We start from the raw sequence: 14,750 nt of genomic DNA on the forward strand, positions 1-14,750 counted from the left end.
CACTGGCAGCCTCCTCTGACCACATCCTGAGCGGCTCACGTAAAACCCCTGTGCCTGCTGCCTTCCAGATACTCTGTGTACACAGCTCGGGGATTATTTGCGTGAGTGGACTCAAGGCTGACTTCAGGGGATTAAGCGAATGGGGTGCCGGTCCTCCCAGTCCAGTGGGTTATAAGCATGGGAGAAAATCTGTTTACAGGCCACCTCCAGGGGCTGGGGCACTGTTTATGGGGGAGACACCCAGGCTATTTCCCTGACCGCTTTGGATGTAAGCTGAGTGGCCGGGAGAATTCGTAGTGTTTGTGCATTGGACCCACGGTGGGGGCCAGAGTAGCTTTTTGGCCTGGAAAGAGAGACAAACGTCCAAACAAAGAGAGACATACGTCCAAACAACATATGTCCAAACAATCTTGGACATATGTCCAAAGAGAGACGTACATCCAAATAATCTTGGGGGTCTTATGTGGCTGGAATAGCTGCTGGGTCTGCAGTAAAATAGTGGGGCTGGGTTTGCAAGGAAGAGTCCGCACTCTACCTGGGCCAGGAATCTGCTTCCGAGTCAGGATTCTCTCTGGGGCCAGCCTCGGCTCAGTCCTAGGGTAGGCAGGGGCCAGACTGCTTGGGCCTCCGGGACATTGGTAAGGAGTGAGCATTGTTCTAAGAACAAAGGGGAGCTGCCAGGGGCTTTTAAGCGGGCAGAGCTGTGATGCGGTTTGCATTTTGAAACGGTCTCTCCAGCTACTAGGTGGAAAATGAAATCATAGCGGAAGTGACATGCTGGTTAGGGGTCTCTAGCACTCACCCAGGCGGGCAGAAATGATGGACAGATTTGTGAGCTGTTTAGGAAACAGACGTGTGGGTGTCGGAGGGGGAGACACGGAGAGTCTGGATTCTGGGTCAGGGTCTTAGACCCCAGGTCTAAGATACAAGGAGACCTTCCTGCCCTTAGGCCGAGGGGTCAGGGAGGGACTGGTTACTGGGACCCAGGTTGTGTAGCTGTGACCGACTCATGGAGACCCTGCAGGGAGGTCACCGGGACAATAAACACCGACCTGCTTTCTTCCTGTCCTGCAGCCCCCGCTGGGCCTTCATGGATTAACTCAACTGGAGGTCAGAGGGCAGGTAGTTAATAATATTATTCCTACAGCTCAGCCTGCAGGGCACAGAGCAGGGAGCAGTGAATTTGAGGACAGAGCACATTGGGGAGAAGGCATGGATCATTCTAATGGGGGGGATCCAGGCAGCGGAGTGGACATCTGGGGGGGGGGGAGGCGGTCTCCTGTTTCTGTGCTCCCATCAGGCACTGGAGGTTTCCTGGGGCCTCTGAGCAAGCAGGTTGCCCATGTCGAAGGGCATAAGCTCCTTGCTTTTGCCCACCGCTGCAGAGTCCTAAGCCCAAGCGCAGCCCCATCCCAACCCAGAGAAAATGGGCCAGGCTCTTAGGCAGCCAGTGCCTTCGATCCCCACTACGGTGACTCAGCCAGAGCTCCCGGGTGTGGGCGTGGGACCAGGGAGGAAATTTTCTCCCAACACAGAGCTAATTCTGTCCTAGCGCTGGCAGCCAGGGCTGTGGCTGGAACGGCTGCTGCTGTGTGGTTTCGAGATTCCTGAGTCTCTCAGGGCTAGGGATCCAGGGATGGTAACCCCTGAGTATCTCTTGGAGCCGGCTGTGGGGCTGGGAGGCCCCTTCTCTCTGCCCTGAAGGATGAGGGACTGGTGGATGGGACCAGCCAGGGGACTGTGGCAGAGGCCAAGGTATCAGGACCAAAGCTGGTTGGCAGGGCCTGGGGGAGGTGGGGACGCCGCTGAGGAGGGCCATTTGTGATGGGGACCGTGATGCCTGGAAGGCCCCATTACGTTTCACCTGCTGGCTGAGGCTGTGATCTTGGGCAAGTAGAAATAGCCAAGGTTTGGGGGTCAGAGAGTCCTTGGTTCAAACCCTGGGCTGATGCTGAAAGGCTGTGTGAGCGGGGGTGAGTCCCTTCACCTCTCTGAGTGAGGCTTCGTTTGCAAATCTATGCCACGAGGGGGACGCGGAGTGGTGAGGCATAAGGTGTGTGAGGCGCCAGGCCAACTTCTAGGCTCTGGGATACACCACGTGCAAGACAGGCTGAGGCCCCCTTCTCTGAGGCTTAGGGAGGGTCAGTCCCTCTCCTGGACCTCTGTTTCCCCGGCTACAAAACAGAATGCCCTCTGAGGGGCCTCCCAGCTCCCGAGAGCCTGTTGGAGGCTCAGAAAGCTGGCGGAGAGGGCTCCGGGGCCGCCCGGCCCGGCGGACTGTCAGGGTGGGCCATGGGGGGGGGGGGGGGTGGGAGACGGCGACAGGAGCCAGGCCAAACATGGGGGGAAGAGTTTCCAGTTTCCCCGATGGGCTCCCACGCCCACGGGCCCTGATAAAGCCCCTGCCCTCGGCCTGGGGCCTGCAGCCAGGAGACGGTTAGCCATAGGCTGGAGAGGCAGCAGCCGGAAGGCAGCGGGCTGGGAGAGAGGGTGGCAGCCTGCGGTGTGGCCCGCGAGGCACATAGGTGAGTGATGCCGGAAGGTGAGGGGTGGCTTGGCCTCTCAGGGGGGAGGGTGGGAACAGGGAGACAAAGAGAAGACAAGGAGACTGCACAGAGTGGTGCGAGGCAGGGCGAGACACAGAGACAGGGACAGACAGAGAATACAAGACGAGACAAAGGGAGAGAGACCAAGATAGAGGCTGAAGGAGAAGCAAGCAGGGACAGAAAGGGAGCGAGTCCTCTGCAGACTCTGGCAGAGGGGCGTGGCAACGACACGGAGAGGAAGCTGAAGGCCACGTCTGCCGCCCAGATGGCTCTCAGCCCTGCTGTCCCCTGAGCCCAGGGGACATAGGCCAGCAGGTGGCAGCTGGAGGAGGTGGGGCCCTGGATTCCTAAGGACCCGTGTTCAAATCCCTGCACTGCCACTAACCAGGTGTGTGACTGCAGGCAAATGACCCTTCTCCCACTGATCCCTGGCCTCAGACATCCCCTCGGTAAATCAGGACTGATGACAGTGACCTTGCAGGGTTAGGGGGAGGTCCAGGTGAGAAGAGCCATGCCCATGGCACCCTAGCCTCCTCTCCAGGGCCAGGGGTCAGCGGGCTCCACACATCCTTGAAGGATGGATGAATGAATGAGCCCGCCCTCCAAAGGGCTTTTCCTGCAGCACCTGGGATGTGACATGCTCCCCTTAGGGCCATTACCTAGAGGCAGGGAGGCTTGGGGGAAACCCAGGGGAGCCTCGTCTTGCCCCACCTATAAAATGCACACCCTGACCTCGTGGGGACTCTTGGGAGGTTCCCCTGGGGCAATGACTAGAGGATTCTGGAACGTCCCGAGGAGGCGAGGCAGTGGACAAGGAAGGAGAGTGGGTTTGGCAGCTCATCAGGCTCTGAGCTGCCTCCTCTGTCTGGAATGACGAATTTGGCCTATCTTGCGTACCTGAGCTCTCTGTGTGACCTTGGGCACTTAACCTCTCTGGGACAATTTCCTCTTCTGTAATAGTGCTTAGAAACGTGCCTGGAATTTGGTGAGGGCTCTATACACGTTTGCTTAATAAAAACTAAGCAAAGAACATCTGCCTGAGGTTTCTGCTCTCTGTGGTGGGAGGAACCAGATGTGGCCTTGAGCTCTCCCGCCCCTTCCCCAGCAGAGGTCTGTCTGCCCTGGCCAGGTGGACAGGGCAGGACCATCTGCGCAGTATCTTCTGCCTGGTCCATCTGGTCTCCGGCAGGAGGAATCGGGCCTTGGCCACCGCACAGCCACCTCTGACTGGGTTGATGCTGTTCCTTTTGTGGGCTCGTCCACCTTCATTCCCAGCCTGATGGAGGGGGCTGGCAGCGCAGGGCTCTCAAGGCCCTGGGCAGGGACAAGGCTGCTTGTTTGGTCCTTCCCCTGCCCAATGTGGCTTTATGAGGGATTCAGTGACCCAGGCATGGGCTGGTCACTGCCCAAGCCTGAGCCCCGGGCAGGAATTTGGGGTGTGTATTTGTTTGCTTTGGGTTTTTCTGGACCTCAGGAGGGGAGGGAAGGCTGACATAATGACACCCCTCCACCCATCCCCATCTGTCTCAGAGGCCTCCGCATTTGTCTTATTTTCATTCTTCTCTGCATTCATTTCCTTTTCCCCCTTTTCCTTCTCCCTCTCCCTCCCACCCCCGCTCCCAAGGAGCCATTCTAATCTGTTAAGTGTGTATCTCATTATTTGGCCCTGTTCTTGCAAAACGTGTGTTACAGTGTTGCTGCTTTTGGATGCTTGTTTTCAGTGTACTTACGTGCTATTTGGGTAGGTGGTTTTAAATTGCTGTGTTCTTTTGCTGTGTGTACACTTGCTAATCTGTTGCCTCTAACAGCTGCGAAGCTTTTTGCCTCTCCCACACCGGACATAAGCAGCTTCCAGCTTCCAGCCGTCAGCAGATGCCTCTGCGCCACCTGAGACCCCTGGATCTTTGACTGTTTTTGGGCACACAGCTTCCCGGTGGGCTCTCACTACTGACAGCCCGCACCTGTGGCTCTTTGTCAGAGGACTGCCCCTCAGGCGCTGGGAGGGCCTGGGAATGCGCCCCTCCTAGGACAGGATGGAAGGATATAAATAGCCTCCTGGAATTCAACCTCCATTGTTCCCTGACCCCAGCGTGAACCAAGGCTGCCTTTCCCAGGATTTTGCCTGGCATTGCCCCCTTGTCGGACCTCCTCCCTTTCCTAATCCTACTTCTCCACTCCCTTACTGGGTTTTTCCTGGAACACTTCCTTAATAATCACCTTTGCAGGAAGGCTTATGTGAGGTTTGCTTCTGGAGAACCAAAGCTAAGGCATGCCCCTCCAAACACCGCACATGGGCTGGGGGGCACGCAGGGGTTCACGGGTACCCGCAGCAAGGCATGAAGCCTGTGCCAGCCCCAGGGGGTCTCCATCCCAGCTTTCTAGAACCTTTCCACAGTTCTCATTCGCATGTCTTTGATGATCAGTTTGTCTAATACTTGGGTTTGGAGGTTTCCCTCCTGTAAATTACCTGTTTATATCTTTAGCCCATTTTTCTGCTGGGGTTGCTGTCTTTTCGGATTTGCAGGAAGGCGTTCCCTGTGCATTCCAGATGGCAATCCCAGTACAGAGGGAGCGATCTGGAGGAAAAGCAAATAGCAATGTTAAGTTCTAACAATAATGACAACTATGCAGGTGTTGTGGGCTGAATTGTATCCCCTCCCCCAAATTCATATGTTGACGTCCTAAATCCCAGTACTTTGGGAATGTGACTGTATTTGGAGACAGGGTTTTTAAGTGGTGATTAGGGAAAAGTGAGGTCATTAGTGTGGGCCCTAATCCAACCTGCCTGATGTCCATATATGAAGAGCTGATTAGGACACGCACACGCACACAGGGAAGACCACGTGAGGACACAGCAATATCCTGAGGACCCACTTGGTGCCCACATTCTGCTCTGACCTGAGATACGGGGATGCTCTGAAAAAAAGAGTGCTTTTGAGTTTTGGCAGATGCCACGTAGCAAATGTGTTGCTTCACTTCGGGAAGCTTTGTCTCTCCACAAAGTGGAGCTCTTAGACCTCCCAGGGCCTTGACTCAGCCTGGGTCTTTCTCCATCATCCTCACCAAGCCTGGGACAAGCTGAAGGGCCTTAACACGTGCTCCCAGCGGTCCTGAGAAGTAAGCAGGGCAGGGGTTATTATCATTCCCATTTTGCAGATGGCACAACTGAGGCTCAGAGATGGGGAAGCAACTTGCTCCGTTGTCATAGCGGGTCTCCTGCCTCCCCTACCACCTCCTCCCTGGCATCCCCTTCTGGGGACCTATGGGAACTGTCCCAAAGAAAGGACTGCCAAGACGGGCTTGGGGAGTCTGTGTCAGGAGCCTCAGAGCAGACCAGCTCTAGGCCCCGGTTCCAAATGGGTATAAGTTTGGGATCACAGGAAGAATCTGGGAGCCGAGCCAGGACAGTTCATCTGTCCCCTGGGCTCCCTGGGGAGCCCAGGGCAGAAAGAAGGACAGTCTGGACAGGCTCGCTTGCCTGCCTGGGCTGTGACGGACAATGTCAGCTTTGGCAAACGATTCCCATCTGTGCCTCAGACCTCAGCCAGATTGTCCTGAAAACTGGGGAACATGGGTTCCTTGAGGGGCTAAAAAAGGGGAGCAAAGAGGAGGTTTCCCGGGAGGGTGGAGCAGGGGATCCTGGGGCATCAGCAAGGGTGTGAACAGACATGGAAAGATGGGCTCCACTTCCTGGAAAGCAAGATGGTTAAGAGCAGGGCACAGAGTCACAGCAACCTGCGTGAACTGGCCGCTAGCTGACTGTGTGCCTTAGCCTTACTTCCTTACCTTTACATTGGGAGTAATAGCAGTACTACTGCTGGGGTTTGTTGGGGATGCATGAGTGAATGTCATTAAAAAGCTTGGTACAATGTTTGGGCTAGAGTGTGCCCCGATTTATCTATCACAAGGAACTAAAACCAACATAAAGTATAGCTAGATGTAGACATCAGAGCCAACCCAAACCAACGCAGAAACTGCAGACCAGCAGGATGAATGGGCTTGCTGCCTTTGACCTGCAGATGTGACTCTGAGCTTCCTTATGGCCACATCAAAAAGGGAAACGTGATCCTTTGTAGAACTTTGTTTATTAAGATTGAGGAAGCAGCCTAGTTCCTCAGAGGAAACAATGTTTTTCCTTACCTTGAATTCTCCAGGGCATTTCTCACTGGGCAGGGAGCTTCGTAAAGGGCACCTTGAGAGAGGCAGTGGGTAGCATCATTGTCCAGGACTAATACAGCATCATAGAGGTGATTTCCCTGTGGCAGCTGCTTGTAGGGACCTTGAAGGCAAGGCAAAGGGAAACCGGGGAAGGCAGCTCCATGGGAGGATCAAGAATGTGATGAAGGTCTGGGCTCTCAGGGTTCAAAGCTAAGGCTTAGAGAGCTCAGAGAGGTGGGATTGGGACTCCTAATCTCTCAGGGAAGCAGGGGGAACACAAGAGACTTTTCACTTGGGATCCTTGGAAGTCAGACTCTGGAGTCAGATTTCCCAGCTGTGTGGCTTCGGGCAAGTTGCCTCACCTCTCTGAACCTCAGTTTTCTTACCTGCAAGCTAATGTATCCTTGTAAGGCTATCGCAGAGCACAATAGCATATAGGGAGGGCTCAAATAAATGTTAGCCATACACATATTATGTATGCAATGTTAGTATACACATAATGTATACTAACATTATGTATACAATGTTAGTATACACATATTATGTATATATACTTATACCCACTTTTTTCCTAAGCTTCCTGGTTATAGAGGGTTTAAGGAATATGAACAATGAGAATTTTACAGCTCTTTACAATTGGCAAGGGAGTCATTGTCATTTCTTATGACCCTTCCAACAGCAATGAGGGAAGGGTTCTTACCCCACTGGAGAGATGACGAGACTGGAGCTTAGAGAAGCAAATTCTTGCCTGTATCGCTCTTGACCTGCCCTTGAACCCAGAGCTGGGGAGACAAGCGGGCAGGATGCACAGGTCCTCTGCCCTTCCTGGCCCCTCCCGCCGTTTTAGAATGGCAAAGGCCATTTCAGGAGGGAGTTAAGAGTAGAAGACTGAGGGGGAAAAATGATGATAATAATAACAACAGTAATAATGACAGTAAAAACATAGTGCTTACCCCATACGAGGCCCTGTTCTCAGTACTTTGCATGTGACATTTAATCCTCTCAACCATTTGAACTATTACGATCATACCCATTTTATAGGTAAGACAACTGAGGCACAGAGAAGACACCTGAGTGGTTCAAGGTCACAGGGAGTTCATGAAGGAGGAGGATTTGGATGCTGGTAGCTAGGCTGGGCCCCAGGGTCTGTGTCCTTGACTGCTCTGCTGTACTGCCCAGGCTGGGGGCAGTACAGGACAGGAGGGATGTACGTTGGGATAGAGCAGAGGCCGAGGCTGAGGGCAAACCTGTGACTGGCGCCCCCCTGCAGGGAGATCCCAGGGGCTCAGGCAGGGGGGAGTGGAGGGGAAGGGCACACATCTATGGGGGACACTGACATTCCTGGGGGGATGAGGGGTGAAGAGTAGTCGGACAGACATGCCGGGGGATGTCAGCACCACCCCGTGCAGGCCCAGCCTGGCCTCCACCCTGCTCAAAGATGAAAAGACCTGTGACCTCTGACCCCGAGCTGCTTCCAGCCCAGCGGGAGAGCCAGACGTGACGTCGCATTTCTGCAGCTGCTTCAGTGCCAATTGCTGGGTCCTGAGACCCTGCTACTCTTCACCCTCCTCTGGGGGCTCAGACACCGCCCCCCGCCCGCTAATGAGGGGGGGATGCGGGGGCGGGGGAGACGGCCTGGCATGCCCTCCCTCCTCCCTCCTTCCCGTCTTAACTCACAACTGTCCTTTAAAACTCAGCCCATAGCCCCCCTGCTCCAGGAAGCCTCCAATGCCCAGGTTAGGGGATGTCCCTCCACGGGGCTCCCTGGGGGCAGCCTGGCCTTGCTCAGGACACAGCACCACCTCTGTCTTGTCCCTTGTGACTGACCGTGAGCCCCTGTGGGAAGGGACCCTGGGAAGCCATGTCCTTGTCCCTGGATCCTGCACAGCCCGGAATAGGGAACGCGGACATGTTCCTTCCTTCCTCAAGGACACACTCGGTGGCTGTCATGAGATCACGATTTCGCAGCGTGGAGTGGTGGGCAAGATCCCACATTCTGCAGACCTGGTTCAAATCCAGGCTCTCCCACCCCCTGCCCAGATGCCTTGGGCAAGGGTCTTCATCTCCTTCAGCCTCGCTGTGGCCCCTCCTGGGTCAAAGTGAGACCATCTGAATTACATGCTCAGCACATACATTATTATCGTGAACACCTGTCACGTTTCCCCCAGTTGCGGGAGTCGGGGGAGGGGGCAGCTGCTGCCTCCCCGTCTTCTCTCCGCATCCCACAGGAAGTCCTTGGGGACCCCTGGTTGGACACCTCTGGATTCTTCTCCCAGGCTGCAGAGTGGGATGGTGCCCACTCCTTTGAGACCAGAGTCCTCAATGGAAATTTCCAAGCGGCTTTTATTTAATAAAAAGCAAAAGATGACTTCTATGCAATAAAATACCACCTCAAGCCCATCAAGCACCAATGATGAATTTATATGGAGGAGGGTTGGACTTATTTATAATGAAGTGTCGATTGCCAGTCTCGCCAGGCTGAGACATCTGGTTTAGAGCCCATTTGTCAGATGGGGAAAACATGGGTGGTGGAAAGCGCATGGGCTCTGGGTTGTCAGCGCCCTGGGTTTGAATTCTAGCTTGGAATTCAGCTGTTTACCCTTGGGTTGCAATGTAATCACTAATATTTATCGAGGGTTAACTGTGTGCCAGCACTGAGCCAAATGCTCCAAATTCCTGATTGCCTGTCATTCTTACATCCTTTCTGTGAAGTAGTGAGTATTCCCATTTTACTGATGAGGAAACCGAGGCTCAGAGAGGAGAAATCATGTGTCTAAAGCCACAGAGCTGGCAGGTGGCCAAGGTTGGGTGTGAACGATGCATGAGACCACCTCCTCCAAGACCTCCCAAGCTTGCGAACTCTCCAATCTTTGTTCTTTCTTCCATAAATTGGGAAAATACCCAACAAAGTTTTTATGGGGATTGTATGAAGTACCAGTTCAGCTGTCTGGCAGTCTGGCATACAGTAGATGCTCAGGGAATGTATTTGTGTCTGTCTCATTGTACCGTTGTGACACCAGGGCCCAATTCTTGGTACCAAAGGGCCCAGAGGATGCCCAGTGAGAAGGATGCTTCTCTCTGAGCCTCAGTTTCCGCAGCTCCAAAACAAGAGTAGTATCACCTGCCTAGAAGAACCTCTGGGAAGATTTAATGTGATGAGGGAATTATAGTTCTTGGCACATAGTAGGTGCTCTGGGCAGTTCCTCTTCTTGTCTCCTGTGTCCCCAACACTGCCTGAAATGGTGTTTCCTGGGTCCTGCCCTGGCAGTGGATTTGTATCGAGCCATCCATACTCTCTCCCCTGCACCTTCCCCTGCACCCACCCCTGAATCGGGCTCTCATCTCTGGATGTGCTGGGGTGGGGGGTCGGTGGAGATGGGGGTTGGGATGAAGGGTTCAGCTGTTGATCTGGGTTCAGGGGGCTCCACCACCTTCCAGCTGGGTAACCTCGGGCACATCACTTAGCTTCTCTGAGCCTCTGCTTCCTCCTCTGGAAAGTGGGAGTAACAGCGATACATTCAACCTCTGGCTCTGGGTCCTCCCAAACCTCTGGTTCTTAGATCCAGAGCCAACTGCTGTTCCTCATTCTTCCCTGCAGGTGTTTCCAGCTGTGTTTGGGGACTGATTGGCCAAGGACCCACATTGGAGAGCTTTGGACATCGTAACAGTGAACGGTAAGGGACACGGGATCTGAACTCATCTCTCCAAAGGGCATCAGTGGGGGATGAGGACGAGGTGGGTGCACTGTCAGTGCAGCTGTCCCTGGGTTTTGGAAATGTGGTCGGAACCAAGTTCACAGCACTACGCACCTCTCCTTTGTTGCGATTTTTCCATGATTTGAGGAGTTTTTTGATGAATATCTGTCTCCCACTAGACTGTAAGGGAAAGGGGAGGGTCCCAGAGAGGCAGCAAAAACATGGTGGTCCAGAGGGACCATAGACTCTGAAGCTGGGGCCTGACTCCTGGCTCTGCCTCTTCCCAGCTGTATGACTTGGGCTCGTGACTTAAGCCCTCTGTGCCTCAGTTTCCTCATCTGTAAAATGGGATTTGTAACAGCCTCATTGAGTTATTACGAGGATGAAAAGAGTTTACATACATCAACCCTTTAGAATAGTACCCGATATATAGGAGGTGCCTGAGAGGTGTTAGTCAAGTAAATAAAGTAGCAAAGCCACCCAACTGGCCTTGCTCACAGCCAGGGAGGGCACTGTCAGTCGCGCTGGCAGTGGTCAACCTCTTAAAGCCAGTTCTAATCAAAGTTCCCCTAATGACCCCTGCCTCCACTTGCAGAGCATGGAGGACGAGGATAACAACACCTCCCTCTCCTACGAGTACGTGTACTCTGATGATTTCGACCCCATCGTGGTTTTGGAGGAGTTATCTCCCCTGGAAGGCAGGGTGGTCAGGATCTTCCTGGTGGTGGTCTACAGCATCATCTGTTTCCTCGGGATCCTGGGCAATGGCTTGGTGATCATCATTGCCACCTGCAAGATGAAGAAGACGGTGAACACCGTCTGGTTCCTCAACCTGGCCGTTGCGGATTTCCTGTTCAACGTCTTCCTCCCAATCCACATCACCTACGCCGCCATGGACTACCACTGGGTGTTCGGGACAGCCATGTGCAAGATCAGCAACTTCCTGCTCATCCACAACATGTACACCAGCGTCTTCCTGCTGACTGTCATCAGCTTCGACCGCTGCATCTCTGTGCTCCTCCCCGTCTGGTCCCAGAACCACCGCAGCGTCCGGCTGGCTTACATGGCCTGCATGGTCATCTGGGTCCTGGCTTTCTTCCTGAGTTCCCCATCCCTCGTCTTCCGGGACACAGCCCATCTGCACGGGAAGATATCCTGCTTTAACAACTTCAGCCTGTCCGCCACCAGCTCTTCCTCGTGGCCCACTCATCCCCAGGCAGACCCTGTGGGCTTTGGCCGGCACGTGGCGGTGACCATCACCCGCTTCCTCTGCGGCTTCCTGATGCCGGTGCTCATCATCACCGCCTGCTACTTCACCATCGTCTACAAGCTGCGGCGCAACCGCCTGGCCAAGACCAAGAAGCCCTTCAAGATCATCGTGACCATCATCATCACCTTCTTCCTCTGCTGGTGCCCCTACCACACGCTGTACCTTCTGGAGCTCCATCACAGCGCCATGCCTGGCTCCGTCTTCAGCCTGGGTGTGCCCCTGGCCACTGCCATCGCCATTGCCAACAGCTGCATGAATCCCATTCTGTACGTCTTCGTGGGCCAGGACTTCAAGAAGTTCAAGGTGGCCCTCTTCTCCCGTCTGGTCAATGCTCTGAGTGAGGACACAGGCCACTCCTCCTATCCCAGCCACAGAAGTTTCACCAAGATGTCATCCATGAACGAGAGGGAGACCAGCATGCTCTGAGCCTCGCCTGGAACACCCCCCCCCCCCCCCGTGGATACTCCCAACCTTGGAGGCTCAAAGCTACGCCTCCTCGAGACCACGGCAAGAACATCTTGGGCACCCACAGATGCCCGCTGTATTTTGCATGGGGCTGAACTGTGTTTTGAACTGGGAATCCAGGGCTCAGGACTCCTTTCTTCCAGGGGCACGGCAGACAGAGCGCGCCACGGGGCTCGGCCTTGGACCAGCATCCCGTGCGTCCTGGGAGACCAGCCTTGACTGATGCAAAGCAAAAAAAGGGAGAATTCCCAAAAGCACTGCCATGAACTGGGATGGGCATGAGACAGAGGGATCAGTTACCTACCTGAGTGCTTCCCAGGAATGACACAAACACTTTTCAAGGTCCATTCCTGGTGTGAGCAGAGGAGGTCAGAGCAAACCCAGTGTGATGTAGGTCACGCCTCGCTCATATCCCTCTATCAATAGCTGGCCAGAAATCCTGCCACTCAAGCCATTCCTCTGGGTTAGGGCGTGTGGAAATGCACACACCTTCTCCAGGTTCCCTGGGAAGAGAAGGTGACATATGAGCACAGGAATTCCCGGGACCATGCATTTGACTTTCAGATCAGCTGAAAAGACAGACAACAGGTCCTGAGGAGCCATGGGGCTCTTTGTGAGGGCAAGAGAAGCAGGGCTATGATGAGGACTCGGGGTTTTGGGGAAGGAATGAAGAAAGAAAAGACCTTTCAAAGGGTGCGTGACATGAATCAACTCACCCTCGAACCACCCAGGGCGATGGTGCTTTGGGCCGTAGCTACTTTGGGGGTGGGGGTGATGCCAGCCCCTTGCCCCAAGCCCTGTTCTCACTTTGCATTTGTCACCCTGGGCTGGTTCGAGGTGGGCAGCTTCACCAGCAGCCTCCACCCCATCACAGGGATTCCTCCCTCTTCCCTGATCCACTGGTTCTGGCTGGAGATGCTCAGAAGAAAACACTCCAGGGCAGGAGGCAGATGGGAGGACGGTGGGGGACATCTGCTCCTTCTCAACTTCCTCAAAGCCTGGCTGGAGGCTAGTCCAAAATCAGCTGCAGGAAGCAACCTGGGAGCACCTCATGGGCTGAATCTGAGTCCGAGGGCTCAGTCCCCGAGCTCGAAGCAGAATCTGGAGCCTGGCTCACTAGACTGTGCTCCTGAGATGCAGGGCCGAGGGGGGCCCACAGGCCTAGGGCCCCTCCTATGTGCAGTCACACTGTCTCTTCTGGGATCCACACCTCCCTCTGCTGCAGTGTCATTGTCCCATTTACAAACGACAAAGCTGAGGCTCAGAGAAGGGAAGTTACGCACCCAACGTCACACAGCTAGCCAGGGGCACAGTTACCTGTCTGAACCCAGCTCCGTCTGGTCCCAGAAACTCTGTTCTTTTATGGAGAATGTATCTACTGAGAATATTCTAGACTATCCTGGTAACCTACATTTATTTAGCATTTCTATGTTAAGCACTTTACATGTATATCTCATTTATCCCTCACAGCAGCCCTGAGTTAAGTACAATTATCACTTCCCTTTTATGGATGAGGCATCTGGGGCTCAGAGAGTTTAAGTAACTTGTCCAAGGGCACCCAGCAGGTCTCTGTTAGAGTCTGGCTAGGTTTGAACCTAGGTCTGTCTGGCTCAAATAAGGCCGCAGAGGCTTGGGGTTTTGACCATAAATATATATGCATCCCTCAGCAGATTAATGTAAACATCTTAAGGGCTTTAAAGGCAGCTTTGCAAATAGTTTTCAAAAACGATCCAACGTGGCAAAGAAAATGTACTTGGCTCCCAGCTCCCTTGGCATCCATTCACAGCCACCCACTCTGGCTCCCACCTCCTGTGTCCCCCCAGCTCTCCGGGGGAGGGCAGTGGGGAGAGAGGCCTGGCGGGAGGGCCCTTTGGCCTCCAAGTGTCCATATTCTGCTCTCTTCCAAGTTTCTTTGTTGCGAAGCCACTTCAACAACATACAGTGAACAGATGTAACGTATACACAGCCGCACGGCAAGTTCCCGAGGCCACGGGCTGTTTGGAATCACACCTCATTAAGAGACAAACTGTTCCTTCCCTTGTTGGGTCATTGTGTTTGTGAGGCAGCTCTGAATTGACCCCACTGGGGCCTCCGATTGTTTTGAGCAATCTGAACTTAGCTTGAGCTAAGGGAGCTTTAAATATTGCCCAGCGGCCCCTGTCACCCCCCTTCCCAACTTCACAGGGGAAGCATCCAGGGCACAAGATGGAGTGGGACGTGTTCCAGGCCCCAGAGACAGTCACCAGCCACTCGGGGAGGATCGTGCTGTTTCTTGGGGCTCAGTTTCTTGTTCCTTCCGGGCTGTGTGCAGGTCAGGCCAGGCTGGGGAAGCCAAGAAATCATTTTGTCATTGGAAAAGCTGATGAACAGGAGCAAAATAAAAACCAGCTGTTTTCCTCCTCGGAGCCAGGGCTCGCTCTTTCTGGCTGCCCCACCAAGTCTTCCTGTTCCGATTGTAGTTCCCCATCAAATGCTTAAGTGCCACCATAACACCCTTTTCAACCTTGTCCCTACAGCTTCTTCTGACGACCCCACAGGTCACACACACAAAGGCCCTGCAGTTCACAAAGCACGTTCACCTGAATGACTCCACAGGCAGCCAACACGCTTTGTGCC

At 54.1% G+C, this 14,750-nt stretch overlaps 1 protein-coding gene across 5 annotated transcripts in view; it reads left to right on the plus strand.

Annotated features, from left to right (window-relative positions):
- Nucleotides 1–14,539, plus strand: part of CMKLR1 (chemerin chemokine-like receptor 1) — a 39,685-nt gene extending 25,146 nt beyond the window's left edge. For all 5 annotated transcript variants that reach the window (XM_059894756.1, XM_059894754.1, XM_059894757.1 and 2 more), the window contains exons 2-3: nt 10,303–10,378; nt 10,995–14,539. In XM_059894756.1, coding sequence (XP_059750739.1) covers nt 10,998–12,095 — 1,098 coding nt within the window. In that variant the 5' untranslated portion in view covers nt 10,303–10,378; nt 10,995–10,997 and the 3' untranslated portion in view covers nt 12,096–14,539. The remainder of the gene's footprint in view (nt 1–10,302; nt 10,379–10,994) is intronic.
- Nucleotides 14,540–14,750: the final 211 nt, after the last annotated feature.

The sequence above is a fragment of the Balaenoptera ricei genome, chromosome 14, assembly GCF_028023285.1.
Source record: "Balaenoptera ricei isolate mBalRic1 chromosome 14, mBalRic1.hap2, whole genome shotgun sequence".
Taxonomy (NCBI): Eukaryota; Metazoa; Chordata; class Mammalia; order Artiodactyla; family Balaenopteridae; genus Balaenoptera; species Balaenoptera ricei.